Source organism: Glandiceps talaboti, chromosome 4, assembly GCF_964340395.1.
Source record: "Glandiceps talaboti chromosome 4, keGlaTala1.1, whole genome shotgun sequence".
In the NCBI taxonomy this organism is placed as follows: domain Eukaryota; kingdom Metazoa; phylum Hemichordata; class Enteropneusta; family Spengelidae; genus Glandiceps; species Glandiceps talaboti.
The window spans coordinates 11,407,223-11,426,458 of NC_135552.1; the positions used below are offsets into that span (position 1 = coordinate 11,407,223).

At 35.4% G+C, this 19,236-nt stretch overlaps 1 protein-coding gene across 1 annotated transcript in view; it reads left to right on the forward strand.

The window, feature by feature from the left end:
• The first annotated feature begins 294 nt into the window (after nucleotides 1–294).
• Nucleotides 295–19,236, forward strand: part of LOC144433968 (partitioning defective 3 homolog) — a 77,628-nt gene continuing 58,686 nt past the window's right edge. Inside the window, exons 1-2 of the mRNA XM_078122388.1 lie at nucleotides 295–420; nucleotides 14,480–14,584. Of these exons, the coding sequence (XP_077978514.1) occupies nucleotides 295–420; nucleotides 14,480–14,584 (231 nt within the window). The remainder of the gene's footprint in view (nucleotides 421–14,479; nucleotides 14,585–19,236) is intronic.

Consider the following 19,236-nt stretch of genomic DNA (forward strand, 5'->3'; position numbering starts at 1 on the left):
TAATCCCAATAAATTACCATGTGGCTTCTAATATGCAATATAGCAACACTGCCCGCAGATTGCAGGATATTTTTAAGCCATGAAACTTATCAATATTAATGAATGTTTTCATGAAGTAAAATGATACGGGAGCCAAAACACACCTGTCATGTGACGTCATGACATTGAGGCGTGAGGTGAAATCAGATGGAGCAAACTGTCTGTGATACCAGCAGTGGTGAAAGTTGTATCTTATCGTTAGAGAACCATCGTTAGTTCTTGTACAGACCCAGGTAGTGTTGAAAGGACACCAGTATGGAGACTGTTACAAACTGGAAAAAGTTCCTGTGGGATAAAATTTTATCTGGTCAGCAGATTTTAAAGAAGGCACAGGAAGTATCTAAAGCATTGTTGTTCAGACTCGGCCAACTGGTGTACACGGTATGTAAAATAATAATGGCTTCCCGCTCGCTCAGGTAACCAAACAGTGAGTGAAATACATGTAGGTTGAAACAGGAATAACATAAGCTGTGACTAGAACAGCAGCACAAGCATAAAATGTTACTGTTCACTTAGCCAACTGGTGTATCACAGTATAAAATAATGGCTTTTCCTTATACATATGTAGTTCACAGTAAATAGGTTCATAAGATTTGAACTTGAAATAATTGGAATAAAACAATACTGGGTGTTTCCTTTAATTCAATTGTTGATCTCTTATATATCAGTACATGATGTAATCATCATCATTTTGTCCTAAGGAAGACAACAATCGTGTTGCCAAAATGTAGACATGAAAAAAGGTAACTTGGTTGTGTATCAAAGAACATTATTCTATTTTACTTACTTATTTATTTATTTATTTATTTATTTATTCATTCATTTATTTATTGTTTGAATCGGGCTCGGGACCCATAAAAACAAGCAAAAAAAGTAATGACAAAAATCAAGAGAGAATATCTGTCCTATTCCTGTACTGGTGAGAATCAACTAATGCGTGTAATTGAGTTTAATTGGACAGTGAGTCAACAGGTAGCTTGTTGAAATTGGAGTACTTTTAAAGTGACGAACAACATAAATCATAAAATGTACGCATTTCAACAAATCTAAATTATGGTAAATTTCCTAATTTTTAATTTCAATGAGTAATCAATTCATATAAACAATACACCAAGATTTATGTCTGTGTTTATGACATTTTTACCAGTAAAACTAATTTCATTCAGCATTCAAACCTGGCACAAAGATGACATTGGTAACATATGAACTAAGAAGGCAACTTGTTTTCATTGTTTTTAGTTGATTCATACTTACCATTGGGTTCAAACATGGTCAGTGTGTGGCAGATAGTGTGTGGGTGTCAACTCATCTGGTATATACTGTTCACCTGCAAGGCTAATTTCATTCACCATTCAAATCTGGCACAAAGATGACATGGGAAACATATTAACCATAATATTAAAAGGCAACTTATTTTTGTGTTTTTTTAGGTGATTCATACTTACTATTGTGTTCAAACATAGCTAGTGTGTGGCAGATAATGTGTGGGTGTCAACCCACCTGGCAATGGCATACAAAATACATGTACGCTGTTCTTGGTGCCAAATACTGATGACTGATCCAAGCTGACATTTAACATTATAGATTTATTTACCCAACCAAAGGATGTGGTACAGTGTAGAAAGATGACATTTAATGGAGCATATTGATGACACTTCATGTTCATTAATTTGAAAATAAGCTGACTGCTGTGTTTGTAATGTATGACACAGCATAATTTGAAATCAAAATAGTCCCATATTATGGGTGCCAAGGTCAGGTCAGGTCATGATTTGCCAAATGTTGAAATGTGAATGACCTTTAATGAGGATACTTAATTCCATGTTATGGCTGTTACAGTATGTATTGTGTATATGTAATCAAAACAAGACTAAACATGTAACATCAGGTATGAATAGGGTATCTTTTACATTTCCATAATAATATCCTGTCAGAATAATTTCTGATATCCATTTTTTGACTCATGTACAATTGTTATGTCAAAATTGATATGATATCCATCTTACAAACCCATCATTTAATCATGCATTCATATTAGCAAAGTCAAAACTAAAATATTTGTGAGTAATAAACTAATATTATGGCAGTAATGAAGACTGAAAAGGTACACATCCTAGTACTCTATTAGCCTATGACGGAAGCAATATCAGTCTCATATGCATCAATGGACTTGCAAGAATCCTAGCCATGTTTATGTTGGCCACGGGAAGCAATGTATGCATCTATGGACTAGTAAGCATCCTAGTACTGCTTATATTGCATATAGGAACTAGAATGCATAAGTGGACCAGTAAATCACACAGCTACATTTTGTATGCTCGTACTACCCATGGGCAGCAATAGTTGCATCACTGGACTGGCAAGTATGCTGGCAATGCTTACCCAGGGATAGCAATATAAATATATAACGTAAACAATTCCATCACTGGACTGGCAAGTATGCTGGCAATGCTTACCCAGGGATAGCAATATAAACATACAATGTAAACAATTACATCACTTGACTGGCAAGTATGCTGGCAATGCTTACCCAGGGATAGCAATATAAACATATAACGTAAACAATTACATCACTGGACTGGCAAGTATGCTGGCAATGCTTACCCAGGGATAGCAATATAAACATACAATGTAAACAATTACATCACTTGACTGGCAAGTATGCTGGCAATGCTTACCCAGGGATAGCAATATAAACATACAATGTAAACAATTACATCACTTGACTGGCAAGTATGCTGGCAATGCTTACCCAGGGATAGCAATATAAACATATAACGTAAACAATTACATCACTGGACTGGCAAGTATGCTGGCAATCCTAAGTGACATGTATACATCACTGGACTGGCTAGTATCCTAGCGATGCTTGCCTAGGACCAGCAATATAGGCATCCCTGGACTAGCAAGCATGCTACATGTAGCAACACTTGTAATTCCCACAGACAGCAATGTACATGGATGCATCACTGGACTAGCATTGCAAGCTTTCTGGCATTAAGTTTGTATATTGCCAAGGGGGAGCAATATATCTGCACTGGACTAGCAAGTATCCTAGCAACCTTTATATTGCCCACAGTACAGGCAGCAATGTACAACCTGCATTGCTCACTAGACTAGCAAACATTCTTGCACTGCTTATAAGTTATATTGCCACAGGGCAGCAATATAGACAACACTAGACTGAAACAAGCATGCATGTATATATCATGTGCATCATTGGACTAAAATGCATCTTGGCAATATGGATATCGCCCAGGGACAGCAATACATGTACTACTGGTCTGGTGTTTTTCCTTAATGATATGCTTGTATTACATTGTAAACAGAATGATAGCAAGCTTATTGTACATATGCAAATATGTAATACCAGTAACAGTTTATTGCTTGTCCAATGTTTTAGGGGCTAGTATCCATACATGTATAAATCGATGTCAACACAGAAGACAAGGACATCATCATCAATATCATGGTCATGTGATCTAGGTTCAGATGAAGTATCAACTGGAACCAGAATGTATGATATACATGTATGACAACACATGATCATCACCTTCTGTGGAATGTCTGGTGGTCAAGATTTAACCACATGTACATGTATTAAATATATGTGTGAGGTCCTCTAAATGTTTATGTAGTAATAAACCTATCATTAATTGTTGCTCGTATTTCATATTGAAGTAGGACAAAGCATATTATATTTTATACACTTGTTGTAATTTTTCATATGTACACATACATATATAGTGACCTGTCTCATGATACACTTAATTCTAAAAGCAGTTTTGCCCTAAATACATAAATAAAACACAGGTGTTGGCTTGTTTTCTGTTTCACCTATACATAGCCACACCCAGAAAGTAAGTCATCAAATTTACCAGTTACATGATATGACTAAAGCAGTTCATGTTTATGTTAATGTATCATTGTATGTGTGTCTGTGTCTGTGTCTGTGTGTGTGTGTGTGTGTGTGTGGGGGGGGTATTGTTGTCATAAGTATTTTACAGGGAACATGGTGAATATTCATACTTTTGTATTTCAAGTTAAAATATGGTATTATTTTACACCACCAAATACATGTAGTTGTAGATCTATAAGTCTTACCTCAGAAATTTGCTTTCTGCTACTGAAACATGGTTATACATGTATATGTACATATCCTGAATAAAACGGGAATACTCAGGTATCCAATGAGATTAAAGAACACTTGGTCCATTATACGTAATATTATAATATTATACCCTGTATTGATAGGGTTTATGGGAAACCTCTGGAGATGACTGACATCTTATTTCCCACAATTCTTTGACTTGACACCCTTTGTATTTGTTCTTTGAAAATCACCAAAATGGCCAAAGAAATGTCAAGTGAGTAGGACTTCTTTACAAGAATTCAATGTTGAAGACATCATCATGGTGTTATGTTATCACCCAAAAATTATATAAAATTTGATAGCAGTAATCAATACAAGTGTACTAAAGGTAGAAATAAGTCTGACTGGACTTTTCCTTTAAGTTGATAGCAGTAATCAATGCAAGTGTCCTAAAGACAGAAATAAGTCTGACTGGACTTTTCATTTATACTTTCAAACTTCTTGTACTGATATGAATGTCAAGACCCAAAATTGTAGAAATCCAGAGCTTAGATGCACAGTTACTATCACATCAATAGCTGGACTGAGCCAGTGTGCTTCAGATATGCCTCTGATAACATACATGTGTATAGTTACATTATTTATATTTTGGAAACCAGGAAAGTATATTACATCAAATGCATGGGATTATATTAAACATACAGAGGATGTGGATAGTACATGGTTTGGGTCAAATATGTGTATCATTCAAAACAAGCTTGGACAGCGTCATTGAATTCAGGCTAATATAATTTGACCAGGGGTCAGAATATGCAAGAGTCAGGGGAATATTCCTTTGTATTGATTACCTAATCTAAATCTCATTACATGTCAGCATCCAAAAAGTCACTTTCTAACCACAGTTCATAAGGTGACAATACTAAATGTAATTCCCTAGAGACAGACGTTTCCCTCATGGCATGCCTTGAAGACATCAACTTTTCCATCAGTATTGTCTCCATTCATTGAACCTGACAACAATGTTTGACCTTTGGCCTCTGTCTGTGGGGACATCTGGATTTGTTCTGTGCAGAGAGAATGATTACAATCTATGCTGTAATGTTTTCTATGTAAGATTCCAATCCTCAGTTCACTTTCTGGTAGAAGTCCTACAGTATCAGCCGCTGTCATATTTGTTATTGCCTGAGTGTCATAGGTCAAGGGTCAAGGTTCATTCAAATATAAAGTACATATACAACATGTACAGTGTGCATTATCCTTTGTAGAAGACTCCTCACAACTTTAAGATACATCTTGATCTTCAGTCCTACGGTACCCAGTTTTCTCTTTAGCAAACTATTATTTACACCTGTTATAAATTTCAAAATGAATATTTTGCAGGAATGTGTAAATATAATATGGCTTTTAAAGTTTACAAAATTGTCCTTATTTATAATTTATAAGTATTTATATGTGTTAATTAGTTTAGGGAACAGAGTTCTATGGTATCATAAATATTGCTTTAGATATGTTAAAGAAAAAAAAATATTTATTTCAAAATGAATATTTCAAATGTAGTGACGATTTATTTTGCATTTAAGAATGTATGTCAATTTTTCTCTTGAGGTGATTAAGTAGCAAACATTTGACAAGTCATAACATCCAAGGCCTTCTGTTCATGTCATCACCTGCCACAGATCCCAGGATTGCACATGAATATGAAAATATGCAGGTAGGCAAGATGTTCCTATTTTTTACTAGGGTCATCATTGTGGGTAGTTAAGTTTTATGTAGAAAGGTCAAACTTGGAGTGCAACTGAAATGGGTCAAGGAATTTGCATAATACATGTAGATACTACATGTATGTCTATTACTGTATCATAGGCTGTTGTTGCAGCTGTTGCCATTGTTTTCATCAGAAACTAGGATGTGATAGGTACATGTAGGTCAATGTTGAAAACATGAAAGATCGGATTTTGTGTCAACGTTTAAGGGGAATCTGAAGGTAAAAACATTCTATATATGCAGAAAACTTGTCTTCGTCATCATATTTCTATTTCTATTAAAATACAGTACATGATGAAAAGACAATGGCAGCCATTGTTTTTTTCGGAGGATAGTCTTCACTTCATCCTCAAGTACTGTAGCCTGTTTATGGCGCTTTAATACGGAATATTCAGTTCAATCTCTCATACTGTAGCCTGTTAATGCCGCTTACGGTATATTCTGTTCAGTCTCTCGTATTGTACGCTTGTAACTAGAATTGCAAAAGGCTGTTAAATACGGTTTGAATATCTCAGTGTATAATTGTCCAATCAGCTTGTCGTCACCATGGAGTATTCAAATATACATGTATGCAGATGATACACATGCAAATGAAGTGATGCAGAGTAACACATGCAGTTGATGCATACACTTAATTTGCATGTAATCTACATAAATTTGCATACTCCATAGTGACAACAAGCTGATTGAGCAATTATGCATGGAGATTTCCAAACCATATTAACAGTCTTTTTCCCTATTAGGGAACTTGCAAACCCACCATGTTGAATATTGCATCATGGGAAATGTGATAATAAATACTAATCAAATAGTATTGTAAACAATAATGTTTCATTGTTTTTAACCACAAATGATCAATTCATAGTCACCCTGACCATTGTGGGAGGTTTATTTTATCGGTAACTCCTGATTGGGTATTGCGATAACCACAGATAATCCCAATAGTCCTTTGCATCTGAGCATGCTCAGTTTGGATTGCAAGTTCCCTATTCTACTAGCTAGTCACAAGCCTACGATATGAGAGATTGAACAGAATATACCGTAAGTGCTGTAACAGAAAAATATACATGTAATCAAAATGTGACTTCATATTAATGTAAAATGATGAACTAATTAAAAAATCATCAATATACTATATGGTGGTACAGTATGTGGAAATAGGTGCCCTGTTGTTGAAATGCAAGGCAACCCCTATCTCCATAATATTTCATACTTTTATAGCATTTGTTGAAGATTAACAGAAAACGAACTACAAATTGTGACTTCTTAACAGAAAACGAACTACAAATTGTGACTTCATATTAATTATGAACTAATTAAAAAGTCATCAATATACCTAGCTAAACTAAGATGGTATGTGGAAGAGGCGTCCTGTTATTGAAGTGCAAGGTAACCCTATCCTCATAACATTTCGTATCTGAAACTCATCTGTTGTGTACATTATGGGTCAGTGGAATAACTGACATTCCATTACTTGAACTGTGCCTACCAGTGATAGTATGTGATTAGACTCCCCCGACAGTATGCCATCTTGGCTTACAAGACACTGCATCACTTATACCAAGCTCAACATGTAAACAGTCCATTCAACTGGAGGCTTTGTTTATAAGGGCTGATGTTAATGAGTTGCCACACTTCACCACAGAAGCAAACCACAAGGACGTTGGTGTAAAACTTGTTGGCCAAACTTTCACTCCTTCAGGAAGTGATTTCTCGGCGAGGATTATATATTTTGTAGTTACTGGGAATAGCTGTCAAGGGACGTAGACGACTTCTACATGCAACTATTTGTTGTGAGTTGCAAGCCAAGAGCTAAGAGTCATTGCAGTAGCTTGTAAGTAGAATGCCACTCCCTGTATGAGTATGGATATGAATCCAGCAAGTACTGGTGTACAGTTTGTTGCTGAACGTACAGTTTGAACACAAACACAGAACATCCTACCAAACTTTCAGGATCCATGATTTATGATCTAGGTTGTCCCTTTTCAGGTTTAGTGTGTGATTCAGAAATCGTATGTAATAGTAGTTCACTACTTTTCAGCCAGAAAGTGCAATGTTGTAGATATCGAAATATTCTAGTGATACTTTCCATCCAAAGAGTTTGATACAGACAAAGCTGTATGAGTGAATTTTACATTTCACGTATTTCAAATATAGATTCGGCTATGTTTGCGTGGTGTAAGTGCCAGCAATAAGGTTCCAAACACCCAAACAATGACGAATCATCAGTCTGCTATAGATACAGACAACATGAACAGATACGCTAATCATATTATCTGTCTGTGTCGCTAGCATCAATCATAAAGTCTGTGATATGGATTTATGTTTTATTTGATGCAGTCCCTACATAAAATATAACCCAGTTGAATAATAAATCTGTGTTATACAATGTAATTTCATCTCTTGACTAAAAAGGGCATAAATTTGTTATACTGTAGAGTGGTTCTTCCCTTGACAACTTACCACTGTACGTAGTTCATGTTGACAACTTCTCTGTACATATGGTGCATGTAGCCATATTATGGTTCTTTGAGACTTGCTATGTAGCATGACTACTGTACTGACGGTGTTCAGCTATGTCTAAAGACCACATGGACACCCTGAATACCATAGCCACTACTTTAATGCACAGTAAACTGTAAACAAGTATATAGTATATAGCATTCATGTCATAGTCGTCATTGGTAGGACAATGCCTCCCTCCATCTTTCCTTCATGCCATTGTTGCATGTACATGTATTCTTCATTCCAACATGTACATGTATAGTATACCAAGAATGGTATGTCTACGTAATACTATGAGTATTATGTGTGACGTTAATGATGGATGATGATGATGATGATGATGATGATGATGATGATGATGATGGTAATGGTGATGATGATGATGTTGGTAATGGTGATGATAATGATGATGACGACGACGGCGGCGGCGGCGATGACGACTACGACGACAACAACGATGGTGATGGTGATGGTGATGGTGATGGTGATGGTGATGGTGATGTTAATAATGCATCTGTGATGATAATGACGATGACAACGATGACAACAATGATGGGGATGATGAGGAGGAGGAGGAGCAGGCAGAGGATAACTATTATGAGAGGGTACACTCTTCAGCCAAGCATTTATTTACCACATCTTGATCACTACACTCAGTGCATTTAAGATTGCTTGTTTTGATCAGGATACTAACTTTCTAAGTGATAGTGTGTTGAGTTTATATAGAATTGTTTTTTCCATCAATCACCATGCAATGAATGGTTCTACTGTCTTCCCTACCAAACAACTCTTGTTTATAGAGAAAAACCACGACAGAATGTCCTCAGGCCAAGGAAATTAACCCAATGTTTCAAGACTAAGTTCTAACCATGGAGGGTCCTTCCTATATGTACATGTACCTCCATGTTCTAACAGAGTTTAATAAAGTGATCACACTTGTGAAGTAGGGGTGGAAGTATGTTTGTGAAGATTTGGGGAAAAACCTTGTGATATTGTTGTCAGTTTTGTCCATCAGCCAGTGTGGACACATTGATAAATTTTACCTCCTGTGTTTTTTATACACATACCTAGTACAAATGCCAATGTATATAAACACATTTTGTAATTCTTTCTGTTTCATTGACCCTCACTAAATAAAAGCTGCATAGAGTGGCTGAATACAAACAAGGCCAGTCTAAACCAGGCATGGTGAGATACCTAAGGGTAGATAGAGAGTAGATTAAATGATAACACTCCATAACTTTAATCCTAGGATTATGTAAATCTGACAAGTAATAGTCAATGTACTGGAAGGAGAATCAATGGAAAAATGTCAAAGATAACAAACGGAGCACATCTTAATCTGTTCATGCATTAGGTTTAAGTGTAGATTAGATAGGAGTGATGAAATTGAATTCTCAGACTCTGTTAAACCACAGTATTTATATGCCAAGCGTAAGTAGTCTAGTTGCTATACGTTGGGCTTGATTTTCTACAGTTTCTCTCTCCACTGTTAGGTCAAATGCCTATATCTAGTAGCACAACATTCTGTTCTTACCATCAACAGCAGTAGTTTACTACTATAGGAACATTGATATAAATGTGATGACGAATATCGCATTCTTATTTAACTTACATATAATATAAGACTGGAGGTGGATTTTGTAGTAAACTGAATGAAATAACCAATTACTGACGTCTGTCCATATGTGATGAATTACTCTTAAAATGTGCTGTTCACCCTTTCCCCAGCAGGAGATATAGCTAGATTTTTGGTAGATCATGTTTATTTGACAATAATGTGGAGAGAGAGATATATCATAGAAAATCGAACCTAACATATGCCAACTAGACTAAGCACAAGAAATACCAAGAAAATTGTGTTGGATTGAAAAAATCACAACATGGTAGTGTTTTTAGCAATGTGAAAGGTGATATTTCGTATTAAATTTGACTTGGGCGGAAAGAAAGCATTTAAGTTTTAAGCTGTACATTGTGGACATGAGATTATATCACAGGTCAGACCTTTGGAGTCTTGTTTCCTTTGAATTCAGCTGACTATTAGATCATAGTTGTTGTTGTCTCACTGGATTTGAATACCAGAAAGTAATAGTTATGTCTGAAATACCAGCAAGTACATGAAGATAGACATATGCTAATGATCTGATTTGCATATTTCTGTTATCCACACCCTAAAATCAGCTCCCAAATAGATAATGATTTCAGCGTAATACTATACTACTACTACTCCCATAAAATGGACCGCTAATTGAAATATACAATGTCTAATTTTGGTAGTAATTGTAACAATTTTCATTGAATGTATTGCTAGTTGTCTGACCAAAAAATTATCACCCTATTTACAGCTAGTGCAGTTTTAAACTACAAATGTATGAGAGTTTGAGGCCATAAAGCACTGAACAGAGTCTAGAAATGGCAGTGTAATGATAGCGAGAGTCTAGAAATGGCAGTGTAATGATAGCGAGAGTCTAGAAATGGCAGTGTAATGATAGCGAGAGTCTAGAAATGGCAGTGTAATGATAGGGAGAGTCTAGAAATGGCAGTGTAATGATAGCGAGAGTCTAGAAATGGCCGTGTAATGATAGCGAGAGTCTAGAAATGGCAGTGTAATGATAGGGAGAGTCTAGAAATGGCAGTGTAATGATAGCGAGAGTCTAGAAATGGCCGTGTAATGATAGCGAGAGTCTAGAAATGGCAGTGTAATGATAGGGAGAGTCTAGAAATGGCAGTGTAATGATAGCGAGAGTCTAGAAATGGCCGTGTAATGATAGCGAGAGTCTAGAAATGGCAGTGTAATGATAGCGAGAGTCTAGAAATGGCAGTGTAATGATAGCGAGAGTCTAGAAATGGCCGTGTAATGATAGCGAGAGTCTAGAAATGGCAGTGTAATGATAGCGAGAGTCTAGAAATGGCCGTGTAATGATAGCGAGAGTCTAGAAATGGCAGTGTAATGATAGCGAGAGTCTAGAAATGGCAGTGTAATGATAGCGAGAGTCTAGAAATGGCAGTGTAATGATAGCGAGAGTCTAGAAATGGCAGTGTAATGATAGCGAGAGTCTAGAAATGACCGTGTAATGATAGCGAGAGTCTAGAAATGGCAGTGTAATGATAGCGAGAGTCTAGAAATGGCAGTGTAATGATAGCGACAGTCTAGAAATGGCCGTGTAATGATAGCGAGAGTCTAGAAATGGCAGTGTAATGATAGCGAGAGTCTAGAAATGGCAGTGTAATGATAGCGAGAGTCTAGAAATGGCAGTGTAATAGCAATGAAGATCATTTACTGTGAATATGGAATAAATGTCTGAGACCAAAACACTCAATTTGTACATATTGTGTCATTAAATATGTGAAATGTGACCATTATGCACTTCAAGACTTAAGTACTTCTATATTCAAATTATAGGTGTTTCCATGGTTACAGTTTTTACATCATCATCCTTGTCCCCATGACAGCATGATGAATCTGATAATCATCTACACTTTCAGGTGCTTTGTATTTTATGATACAAATCTGCCCTCACTATGTGATGCTATCTGACTTTTCCATCATTCCATTACAAAAAAAACATCTTTGTTATCAACACACTGACACAGCAGCTCCATAGTAATATTTTCCATCTAATATTGTCAAAACTACATGTTTGCCCAGCTCTTCCTTTGATTACAAAATATGAACATCATCCAACACTTGTCAAGCGAGTATAAAAATTCCACCATTACATGATAATGTAATATATAATCATGCCTGAAGATTTTGTTTTCTAAATCACTTCACTTTTATCCTACTATGTAACAGATGACTGTTTATGTGATCTCTATACTTAGATTATTGAGGTTGTTTTCCATTTGATATGTTGATAAATGGTTACAGAAAATACTTAAAGTGATATCAGATTGTAACAATGGAAGCCTGCGCATAGTGATTAGCAGAGAAACAATCAGATTTAGGTTGGGTTGTATGAGGCCAGTTAAAGTCTGGTTTATAGATCAGTTTTGTGGTGAATTCAGTATCTGATGGTAGTGCTAATTTCTATGTCTGTGGTGGCTACAACTCTACACTTGTAACAATACTCTTGGTAGTTACAATGGGTTCCTGTTTTGTCAAGGTTTTCCTCAAGGTATAATCAAGTTTTTCTTTTCTTTTCTCAACTCAATAGTGCACTAAAAACATATTTTATTTATGTCGATGCCTTAACTACATGTTCAGACTGTTTTTCATGTAATTCCTGTCAGATCAGTTGTTTGTCATTATATTATCAGCGCTTTTGTTAGGGTAGTAAGTAGGTAAAATCTACCTGAGTTCACCTGTCATTTTACCAGGGTTCCCTACCAATATTATGGTATAATGTATGGAAAACTATGCCAGTTTTATCAGGTTTCTTCCTTCCTGTTATTGGGGTTCCCTAACCTTAGCAAAAACACTGTATTGACTATTGTTTAGTTTATAGGATGTGTTCTTACACATTCAATGTTTGTAATAGTGTGAATGTTTACACTGGATATCAATGATGTCACAGTATCAGACATTTAGACCAGCCTACATGTACATGTAGCTTTTGCACTTTGTTAAGTAAGAAGTTTGTAATGTTGTAGACATAAAGCTTGTCTCCTTCTATATAGCGACCACTACATAGAGCTGGGCATAGATGTATTTGACCAATGTTAAGTCACCAAAACTATGGATGATGGACAGGTAGAGCTAAAACAGAATTATCACTTATTTATTAATGCTATGGTTGTATTGACAGAAATTAAAAGTTATCATTGCTGTTAAAAGTCCCAATGGACATGGGATATGATTGTAAAATACAAAATGTACAGTCAAGAACATGTGCATATATGTACACATGCACGCACACATCAGGCGCGATATGTGCACACACACATACATGTACACACACGTGCACGCACACACATATAATATGCATACACACCACACCTCCACTATGATTATAGATTGTAATTTTCATTGTCACCCACCTCCACTATGAAATAACTGAAAGTGTATACTTCCCTGTGATACCAGTGATAAGACGATTATGTATGTAAACATTCAGTTCACACCTGACACCATTGTGTATGTAAACCCCCTGGATGTAAACATTCACACCTGACATTACATTTGATAGTAGAGATTCTTTCAACAGTACATGTAAGGTCATGTTATGTTTCCCTTGACCAATATTGTAGGGGACTATTACTATTCTATGGGACTACATGTATGTCAAGTGAGTTTTATAGCTGTTAATACTGTATAGCTTTTCATAAAGAACACAGCCAGGAAGTCATAGTACATGTATATGATGTACACGTGTATCAAGTCATGTATTGTGCAGATTGCATGATTACATATTTTCTCCTGGCTAGCATATTAAAATTTCATGAAATTAATGGTATGGGGTGAGGGATGGGGGTAGTAGACAAAAGTACACAAAATAATGAATGCATCGTTATATTTTTACAAAATTTGTCATGTCTAATATAATAATGGAACCCCTTAACATATGAGGATATTTATACACGTATTCTTAGCATTTTCAAGCGCTACAGCCTAGTAAGAGATCACAGCGAGTGCTTGTGCAGTTAGCTTTCATGTATACCACATGTCATACATCTTGGAGTTCTGTTACATGATTGCTTAAATTAGAGAAGATAACTGTCTCACATTACAGTGGTACATGTACAAAAATCTGAATTTCATAGAGTTATTAACCCATAGGTGATGTTGACAAGAGAAATTCAATATTAACCACACACCAGCAAAACCAAAATTCTAAGGCAATGCAGTAAAAATGATAACATATGCTTGGTGCACTCTTTGAACTTTAATGGAAATGCTGCCAAGGCAAATAAACCATATATCATTCGTCCTTCCGATTTGGTTTTTGGTTCCGAGTGTTTGGTTAGTTGTATGTAAGTGAAGAAGTGTATTGTCCAGCCACAAGTGTAATGTGTCCTTTCTTATTCCAGGGTGATGGTTTTCTTTCCAGAAATTGTACATATTTCTTCATTTTTTTTTGTGGCTGTATCGTTAATTAAGCAAAGTTGTAAAGTTTTATTTTTTGTTAAATCCTACAGCCACCTGACTATTGGGTAAACGTCCGAAGTCTTGAAAATCTAAGTGACGGAGGAATTCTTGATCCAGATGATCAAGTATATGATGTAGCTGATGATAGAGAAAAGGTAAGGCAGAGAGATACTTGAATTACAATCTCATAAATTTTGAAACTTTACATATCAATTATATGTTACCTTAGTAGGCCTTGAGAATGATGTGTATGCTATAAAGACACTAGAATATTTACCTGAATTCCCCCAGTCATTGTACATACATGTAGGTACCCTGTCAAAGTCACTGTCACAGTGTATTAGGGAAATGTGTCAGTTTTACTACATTTCTCCCTCAGTTTTACTAGTTTCTCCAGATGTTAACGGCAACTCCTAAGAGTTATCAAGAATAGGATTAGAACCTTTTAGTCAGCATGAATAGTGGCTATGCCATGCCAGGCTTTTTTGTACATTGTACCCTACATTTACTATATACCGCAAGCAGTATTTGTTTTACTTATTGTTGCATATTATTGTATGTCATTCAAAAGGTGACTTTGTTCATTTCTTTGTCTTCGGCGTTCATAAATATCTTTAAATATGTGTTCATTGCTGGTAGGAATAAAAATAATTATGTCACTTGTTCATGTACTGAATGCACCTGTGTATTGTTTGACAAATGCAAAGCCTTTGACAGTGGGAACCCAACAAAAGTTGTGGGCAACACCTTAAAGCAAAGGTCAAGCGGTGTAAATTATTCAAGGTGTCAAAGAATGGGGTACGCCATTGTATTAAGTATACAAACAGTAACTGTAGTCAGCATTGTCCACTACGACCACCTCTACTTGCTAAAACCTATAAGTTGTTGAACATTCAGTGCTTGTCTAGTAATGTACTGTTGGGGAGGTCATCGGAGGTTAATCTACCCCGAAAGGAAATTCTACAGTGGTTAATTTGTGTGCATGGAATATGAGTTTCAAATACCGACCTTCGACTGGGAGGCAAGTCATGAAGGTAGGTGGGAACACGACCCAGTGCAAAATTTAGGCTACAATCATGAAACTAATTATGTTGTGTTAGTTTTGTCTGTCAATCTTTTTCATCACTAGATATGACGAACAAAAATGCTGTGTGCTGATGAGTATGTTTCTTACACTTTTTTAACACATCGAGTATCCAAAATAGATTATATCAAAGTATACATGTATTATCAGAAATCTTCATGGTATCTCACGCCACAATCTTCCTGTCATATAAAGTAAATATTATGTACAATTTAACTTTTCTGTTCTAAGATTTGAAAACTGCTAACACATTCTATTTTCTAAAACACCGAGATTCAAGTTTAACTTTTCCGTTCTAAGATTTGAAAACAGCTAACACATTCTATTCTATAACACCAAGATACAAGTTTAAATTTTCCATTCTAAGATTTGAAAACAGCTAACACACACTGTTCTAAAACACAGAGATTCAAGTTTAACTTTTCCGTTCTAAGATTTGAAAACAGCTAGCACATTCTATTCTTTAACACCAAGATACAAGTTGCTGTTAAGGTGAGAAAGATATGTCCACCTTTTATTAGCATAGCAAACTTACTTCATTGTCAGTGTCCTACTTTTGTCCAAGTATACCCGTCATAAATTCATTACATGAGTACATAGAAAAATTCATTGTTGAGAATTTGTAAGATGTCAAGGTATTTTTTGTGGAATGTTTATCAGGATATTTAACCATATTACAGATTTAAAGATGTTTTTTGTGTGTATGCCGTACTTAACTTTTAGAAATAAAACACCTTAGGCATTGACTACTTGGTATGAAGCCCAAGGATATATATACAAATACCTGTTCATTTCCCTCGCAAAATTTGCCCTCGAGTCTTTACTATAATTGTGACAAAAAGCACACACCTTGTTATATTGTACAATTTTTGTTTAATGAGAACATTTTTGTTGTTGAAAAGAATTCAGGCCTAAGGAAAGATTTTAATGAAACTTTCATGTATTAAAAAATGTTTGGCATGTTTCCACCATTTTGGTGTCAAAGGGCAAAGGTCATGCCATTCATGCTAGGAAGCATTGATATCTTTAAAAGTCCTGTTGTGTTGTATTCATAATTGGGACAGTGTGGTGTGTTCACTAGCATTTTTCATTCACCTAAATATTTTGCCAATCAATACTGTGACAGATATTAGATTAGATTATATATTAGATTCATACAGCCGTCACAAGTACCGTCACAAGTACCGTAGATAAAGAAAATATCTCTTGTCTGTACCAACAACCAAATGTACTTGTTCGTAGTTCAACGTACAAACTGTGGCTATACAAATATAGGTACTTCCCCTGTTTGATATTGAATTCCACAGTACATGCAGAAACTCATATTATACCAGTCTCGTGTGACATTCTAATATGTCATGTACATTTCCAATAGCCTGTCTTCTAGCTGAATCTGTGACTCTGCTATAGTCATTCACATCAGCCTGTCTTACTAACTGAAGCTACATGTATGACTATAGGATAATTGATCACTACAGTCTGATTGTATAACCTGAAAAATGTTATTGTTTCCTCATATGTACTAGGCTCCAATATGGGATAGCAATCAAGTAGTTACATATCAAACCACTGTCTGGATGTTTTAGACTTATTATTTTTTTTTGTACTAGTGATTCACTATTATACTTTATAGTGGACAAGTGCAAGTGGAGTTGTAGATTCAGCCGATAGCCCAGTGGTATAATAAGAGACACACAAAACAAATGAACTTTTTCAGTTGCTCCCTTCTGGCCACCGCTATCGATCCTTAAAAGTCAGGTCGGTACGTTTTAGCAACAGTTTCTTCCCACGCGCAGTTCAGTCACTGTCATGATAATCTTTTAATTAACTTGCATAGTTTTAACAGTTTTAACAGTTTTACTCTTGTGTCATGTCGGTAGTTTTGGTGTTGTCTTGTATGGATTGTAGATTGTTTGTTCTGAGCGACATCGCAACATATTCCTAGTGTATTCTTTTTAAATGATGCACAATGGCAATAAATATATTATTATTATTATTATTATTAACCACTGACAATTCATTTGACAGGTGAAACAGTATATTTGTTTAGGATTGAACTGTTTTCTATGAAATATTTAAATTTTATACCCTAATATTTTCCTTCATTCAGCCAAGGAAAATATGAGTGACCTAAGAAGTATTTGTCCCTACTAGTTGCTAGATAAATAGAGTAATTTTTCGGCTGAATGAAGAAAAATATTGGAGAATAAACTTAGTTACACCAGCAGCAGTATATCAAAGAAAAATCGGTGTGAAGTATTGGCAGGTTTGAATGTTTTGATTCATAATTCGAACACAGTAGAATCAGTGATGTAGACACACGTTGTCGTGACATAGAACGACCAGAGTATATACTAGTATACACAAACATTATGCCATGCACGAGTCAAGTTGAACAAAAAAATATGGAATATTATCACCAAATGGGAAATCTCGCTATTAATGCTACCAGAACTTTATATGTTGTAAGACTAGTAAAGATGAATTCTCTTTACTTGCTTCTCTGATACTTGAAACTAATTCACAGTCATTTGATATAGAACCAATTCTAAACTAATATCCATGTAATGTATATTTGCTATTAGTTTATAGTGGTTGCTTCCTGTAAGTAATGTCAGCATCACAACTGAACAACAGTTGTAAGTTTTCTCTTTTTGTGTGAATTTGAAAGCATCTTGATTCAACATTCAACATTGGAGTTACTCCTGATAAAGTTAAGACTTCATTTTCCAAAATGTAAACATACCATCCTTGTGTAATTTCAAAAGCATCTTGATTCAACATTCAACATTCAACATTCAACATTCAACATTGGAGTTACTTGTGATAGAGTTAAGACTTCATTTTCCAAAATGTACATATACCATTCAAAATGGCTGACATGGGATCTGTACTGTAGTATTGCACCAAAAATCAAAATATTTTGTTTTGCAGTAATTTTTCATAACTTGGAATATGAAAATATTATTCAAGAAATATTTGGATTCTTTATTTGATATAATACCATCATATCATTCTCAAATATTATAAACAGAAAAAAAATATTCATTGTCAAAATAAATAAACTCATAAACATTCCTAAGATGACTTGTAGGTAGGTAAATTTTTGTGCTATTATGGTAGTACTCCAAAAATGTGTGAGTATGTACATATATTCATGACTGAATACAAGCATTGTATGGCCATGTCCAGTTTGTGCATTGGTGGTATTAATAGCTACATACCTGATGAACATAGCATAAATATTAAGTAGGGATAAAGCTATGAGTAGATAGCCACTTATTAAAAGTTTGGGGCCAAACACAGTGTAAACATGGAGTTTATGCTCTGTTATGTAAAGGCAAAGTGCAAGTGATAGGAAAGGTCCTTGTGAATTCCAGACTCAGACTACATTTTCATCTAATACTAGCTCTTGCCAGACATTCAAATTTTTTGATTACTACTAGATTGAATACATTGCTTCAAACACAGATCACAATAACAGAGACAGTCTTTTATGGGGACTTAGTGTGGTACTCTTTAATGTAGTTGGTTCCAAAATGAATTAAACTAATGCAGCAAAATCAGATTATACCAACTAAGCAGGATTTTGTATATATGCATCATTTAACTCAGTTCCTGAACAGAAGATGTAATTTGCTAGTAAATCATTACTTTGTACTGTAAAGCGGGTTTTGGTATTCCAGGATGTGAAACTGATGGGTTATTTTGATGAATGCAGCG